Source organism: Merops nubicus, unplaced genomic scaffold (assembly GCF_000691845.1).
Source record: "Merops nubicus isolate BGI_N331 unplaced genomic scaffold, ASM69184v1 scaffold31104, whole genome shotgun sequence".
Taxonomy (NCBI): Eukaryota; Metazoa; Chordata; class Aves; order Coraciiformes; family Meropidae; genus Merops; species Merops nubicus.
Genome location: NW_008604027.1, coordinates 5,059 through 10,838, shown reverse-complemented (window position 1 = coordinate 10,838; position 5,780 = coordinate 5,059). Strand labels below are relative to the sequence as shown.

The 5,780-nt window shown below is 50.9% G+C and overlaps 1 protein-coding gene across 1 annotated transcript in view; it reads left to right on the top strand.

Moving 5' to 3' along the window:
• Nucleotides 1-875: 875 nt before the first annotated feature.
• GGA2 (golgi-associated, gamma adaptin ear containing, ARF binding protein 2) overlaps nt 876-5,780 on the top strand; it is a gene marked incomplete at both ends in the record, with an annotated part of 9,960 nt that continues 5,055 nt past the window's right edge. The window contains 6 exons of the mRNA XM_008938892.1: nt 876-951; nt 1,443-1,541; nt 2,677-2,800; nt 3,514-3,617; nt 4,104-4,184; nt 4,788-4,925. Of these exons, the coding sequence (XP_008937140.1) occupies nt 876-951; nt 1,443-1,541; nt 2,677-2,800; nt 3,514-3,617; nt 4,104-4,184; nt 4,788-4,925 (622 nt within the window). The remainder of the gene's footprint in view (nt 952-1,442; nt 1,542-2,676; nt 2,801-3,513; nt 3,618-4,103; nt 4,185-4,787; nt 4,926-5,780) is intronic.

The following is a 5,780-nucleotide window of genomic DNA, read 5'->3' as shown; positions in this document are numbered from 1 at the left end:
CTGGGAGCCACGGCACGGGGGGCCTGGAGAGGCAGCTGGGAGTGCCCGCTGGGCTCCGCTGCTCCTGGGAAATGAGTTGCAAAGAGGCGTATGCCAAGGTGATGATGTTGTTGTCAGGGAACGGGCTCTGGCTCCAGGGCTGCAACCCCCGAGACAGCAGATCCTGTCTGCTGTGGCCTCACTGGCTTCCTGGGAGACTGGCCGGGGGGGGTCTGCAGGAAGCCCCAAGTGAGCTGGGACTGGCCAGGAAGAGCTGCTGGGGGGTCTGCAGGAAGCCCCAAGTGAGCTGGGACTGGCCAGGAAGAGCTGCTGGGGGGTTCTGCAGAAAGCCCCAAGTGAGCTCAGCCTCAGCTTTGCCTTTCAGAGGTGGGAGATCTCTGCTGGGATTTTCCCCCCTTCCAGCTGACAGCCTGGGTTCTGTGGGAAGGAGCAGGAACTAGTTAAGCACATGACCTGTCAAAGCTTAGCCACCATCTCTTCCTTTAGAGCCAGTAGCTTTCTTTTCAGAGCCCATAGCCTCATATCCCTCTGCTCCAGGAGCAGGCAGGAGCCTGACTCTGGCTCTGCCTTGGAGCTCCCACAACCAGAGAGCAGCGCACGTGGCCCTTGCCTGGGAAGAGCCCCAGCCTCTCCCAGCTGGGTCCATCCCAGAGGACAGGCCCTGGGCATGGCTGGGGGACAGCTCTGGGTCACACAAGCCATTCCCATCCCCTCTTGCCCCTGATGTGTGTGTGCCTGAGGCCAGCACTCTGCCAGAGGAAGGGTGTCTGTCACGTAGCAGGTTGTGAATCTGGCAGTTGCTCATCTCTGCAGGGCCAGAATCAGTTTTTCTTGGGAAGTTTGGCATTGTCTGACTTGCTTCTGCTACTCCCCAGCCCGTCGCTTGCACCAAGGCTGCTGGCACATAAGATACAGTCCCCTCAGGAGATGGAAGCTCTCCATGCTCTCACAGTAAGTGCTCCATCCACCCGCAGAGAGCAGCAGCAGTAGCTTGGAAATAGAGTTTGGGGGTAGAGTCAGTATTGCTGTCTCTTCTTCTTCTATTTGATGTCTCCCCTTTTAACTCTCGTTGCCCAGGGAATACAGAAGCTGGGGTGTGAGGGAGGCAGTAGCTGCTGTTGGTCCTTCCCACACGGCTCCACTGGGGTGTTACAGTGGCCTGCAGCTCTTGCTGTTTGGCCTGTGGTCCCATCAGAGGGGCAGAGAGCCAGAGGTTATTAGTGATGGGGAGATCAGAGCAGAAGGTCTTAAACATGCTGCCTACGAAGGCCGGACGACAGAGACAGACATGTTCATCCTGCACAACTTTCTCAGTGTCTTGTATTGGTGGATGCAGTGCCCCTAAGTTCTTAGATTTAGTATTATAATGGGAAAGCTATTTTAAAAAGATTTCCCTGAGACTTGTGTGTCTAGTTTGTTTGGTGCTGTTTTGTTTTCTGCAGGTGCTGGAGACCTGTGTCAATAACTGTGGTGAAAGATTTCACAACGAAATAGCAAAATTCAGGTTTCTGAATGAGCTGATTAAAGTGCTTTCCCCAAAGGTAGGTGCTGATGGCTGCACTGGGCACTGCAGGTGGGACACACTGTTTATTTTGTGCCAGATATGAAACTTTCCAGTTAATCTCACACAGAAGTAGAGCAGAATTCATTCTGTGCTCCCAGGCAGAAGGGCTGGCTGTGAATCCCCCTCTAAAAGGAGCGAGGCAGGGGACCCAGTGTCCCCCAGCAGTGCCCCTCACAAAAAATGGGGACCTGTTTTATCAGGGACTGTGTGACCTTCACACCTTGCTCCTCTGCAGCAAATAGCAGGTCTGGGACTTTCTTAAATACCCTTCTCAGCAACCCAGCCATGCACTGCCCTTTTCAGAGGGCCCTGCACACTCTTACCGCCTGCACGGGCGTCACTTTCCGTGACATCACCTCGGGCAGAGGTGCAAGGAGCTGGTTCCAGAGGAGAGTTTAACCAGCCAGCAAAGCCTCAGCTCCCAGCCCCAGGTTTGGGAAGGGTGTTTCAGTGAAGCAACAAAGCTTAAAGACTGCATCACTACAGAGAGTTTTGTTTGCTGTTTTGACAGAACAGGTATCATTTAATGAGTTTAAAATGACTTCTGCTTTGGAGGTTTGTGTGTGGCTTGTACCATTCCTGATGTTTTTATAATACACTAAAGTGAGTGCTCGTAGGCAATAGTGAGAGAAATCAGAGAGAACATCCAGATGCTGAAAAAGACACAGTAACTTCTGTTTCTTGTTTTGCTCAGTCTTCATTTCCCCGGGCCTGGCTGAGGCCAGTGGTGCTGTCTGCATCGCAGGCAGCTGAGGGGAGTGTTTAAAGTCAAGCACAGAGCTGTTTCCATGAAGATAAAACCACCTGCTTTTGTTTCTGGATTCAACAAATGATCAGAGAAGTTTTGAAATGGTTTCATGTGGCTTGTCATATAACATTTATGTAATTATCATACAGTTAACAGCATTCTCTGTACTCACAGCCACAGCTATATGCACTGTTTCCTATACCTGGAGACTGTCAGTTTTCACACTGTGTTACTGTTGGGAAACCATTTGCTACTTGGTCTCTGCACACAAGCAACTTGGGGCTAGACCCACAGGCCATATCTGGCACTAATTCCTTGGGTTTAATCTTTTTTTTTTTCTTACTTTTTTCTTTCTTATTTTCAGTACTATGGAACCTGGTCTTCAGAGAAAGTCAAGTCAAGAGTCACAGAAGTGATATTCAGTTGGACAGTCTGGTTTCCTCAGGAAGTTAAAATCCGGGATGCTTATCAGATGCTGAAGAAACAAGGTTTAGTTCTGTTATTTCAGTTTCCTTTTTAGCCTTCCAAGTCACATGGTTTCAGACCACAGATATCTGTCCTCTTTAATTTGTGACTCAGCTTTCTTCATAACACGTTGTGTGTAAGGAGAAAAGGACAAAGGCCACGCTTACAAGGCTGTTTGGGGACTTAAGGATGCACACAACTGTTTGAAGAGATTCACCCAGAACAGCCTTATTGAGCCAAGGCTCAGGCTGCCCCCGTGGCCTCTGCTCACAGTGCTCACCACTGTCGTGCAGCACAAACTCAGAGTGGTCTTTCCCCTGGGTTATGAGGGATGGGTTCAATCCCGAGCTGGATTCTTCATCTGTTCCCTCATATCCAACAGTCCTGGCTCGGGGGGTTTGGTGCCCTGTGTCCTGTGGCTGTCCTGCCTGCCCAGAGGCCAGGACTGGGGGCTCCCAGGGCTCTTGCTACGGGGGAATTGGAGCAATTCACCCAGAGGGGGCTCAGCACACCCACATTTTATTTTCTACCCCGAAAATGTCATTTGTGCTTAATTCAGTGGAGAAAGGGAAGTCTTTTGTCTGGATGTGTGCTAAGGCAGCCCCTTGCTTCTCCATCTCCCTCTGTAAAGTTCTGGGGAGGGGTGAAGGCTGTGGGTGCAAAATGCAATGTGCTGTTGAGCTGTGGTGTTTTAACAGCTCAGGCATTGCTGAGAGAATCTCGTTACCCATTCCAGGGATTGTAAAAGAAGACCCCAAATTGCCAGAAGACAAAATTTTACCTCCCCCTTCTCCAAGACCTCAGAATTCTATTTTTGACACAGATGAAGAGAAATCCAAGGTAATCCTTAGGGTTCTCATGCCTATCCCCCACTCTGATTTGTACTGTTGAGATAACAGCCTCAGTTGTGTTTTGGCAGCCTGTGCTGTTTCAGAGAGAATATCTCCAGGACAATGCTCACACTTCCTGCTGTGCACCAGCTAGAGGATCCTTTGATGCTTTGTCAGAAATTTTCGCTTAGTAAAAAATGAAACTTTTATCAGAAAAAGATCAATTTCTATTAAAGTTTCCTGAGGGAGGGTTTCTGCAGGTCTCAGGGGTTCTGCAGAGCAGGAGAGTTCCTGTTCCCAGCCCACCAGCCTGTGCAGCCAGCTGAAGGAGGCAGTGATATAATCTGGATTAGGTTACGGGACACAACCTCACCTGTTTCCAGGATTATGGAAACTGTTAGTCTGTATCTGTCAATATTTGCTCTTAAGAGCTGTGTGCCTGTAGCACAGTGTCTAGAGACTGCTGCTCACTGCTGTCTGATGCTCTCCCCAACAGCTCCTGGCAAGGCTTTTGAAGAGCAGCCACTCAGAAGACCTGCAGGCTGCCAACCGCCTGATCAAGAGCATGATTAAAGAGGTGGGGGCTCCTCGGGTCAGGGGCTGCATTTGCTGCTGAGGAGGCTGGGAGGGGACCTGGCAATCCTTGGCCCCAGTTCCTGACAGGGGCCCTCTTACACCTCAGCTCTCTAATGCTACCCCAGAGGAGGGACGATTTTCAGCATTTTTTAATTGCAAATTTACAGTGTGGGATTGTGGTTTGGTTTGGGTTTTTTTTCTCCTTCTCCCTAAAATTCCACCACTGCCAGGAGGAGGGAACATGCACCCCAGGAGCCTGTATGGTGGGATGCTCCCACACTGGTGGGATCCTGGCAGTAGTGCTGCATTAGTGGCAGGAAGTTTCCAAAACAAAGCTCAGTTCCCAGGTGGAAGAAAGCTGTATTTGTGCAGAACTGCCTCTTCTCTGCACAGAGTGTGTGTGTGTGCACATCTCATGTGCCTGGTTTCGGATACTGGAGCTGTGGGGGGTGAGTCTGTACCTGTGCTGCCTCGTGCCTCCTCTACCTGCAGCTGGGTGCTGGGAGGAAGCAGCTTGCCAGGAAGTGTGACCCAGAGTGCTCCAGCCAAACACTGGCTGTATTAGCCAAGTCATCATCTACTTTTATTTTATTTTCCATCAAAGGAACAAGAAAAGTCAGCTAAGGTGTCCAGAAGAGCCAACACTATCAGTGAGGTTTCTGAGAACGTTAAACGCATGGGTGAATTACTGGAAAGCTACAAGAGACAAGAATTATCCAAATCTGACCAGGAGACCCTACAGGTAAATGCTCTTTTACCTGTGTAAGAGCTTCTGTAGTCTGGCTGTGGCTGGGAGGGCCCAGGGCAGCAGGACTCAAAGGGCAGTGGGTCCCAGAGGGTGGCAGGGTGTGCTCAGCTCCTGCAGGGAAGCGGCGTTACCGTGGCACAGAATGTTCCCAACACGTTTGCTGAGCAGCCTAAGGGAGGTGAGGGTGGAACAGCTCCCTCTGTGCCAGGCTGAGCCCAGGGTGCCTGCTGGTGCTGTGTTATGGGGCATGGTGCTTCCTCCAACAGTGGTGTAACACACAGGGATCCCCCTGGCTCCTGGCATGGTCAGATGGGTGTGAGGAGATCTGACCAGAGGAGCTCAAAGCTGTGAGTTCTTCAGCTTGTGCTGTGGGCTCTGCGATTCCTCCTTTTCTGCCCAGAGTTCACTGGTCTGCAGCTGCTCACCAGTATCAGGGAGCTGAGGAAACATTTGATGTCGTTAATAGCACTGTCACAACAGCTTTATGGTCTCCAAAGAGCTGAAACTCCCCTGGGATGCCTACCAGACTCTCAAATTAACAAAACTAATTCAGGCAACTGAATTTTTGTAGGTAAGAACTCCTGTGGCTATGTGTGATGGCAGAGTTTGGTGTTAGGTCCCTTTGGGGAGGGCTGCTGCTGTAGGTGGAAGAGACCCTACTTTCAGAGTGAAAAAGTGGCAGCCTCTGTGCCTCCTCCCCTCGAAACACCGAGGAGAGAGCTGTGAGGGGCTGGGCACTGGCTGGCAGCCGGAACACCTCCCTCAGAGCACCGGGACCCATCCGGTCACGCTCGGATGCCTTTTCTTTTACACTGACTGTCCATTGGTGTATCTCACACCTGTGTGCAC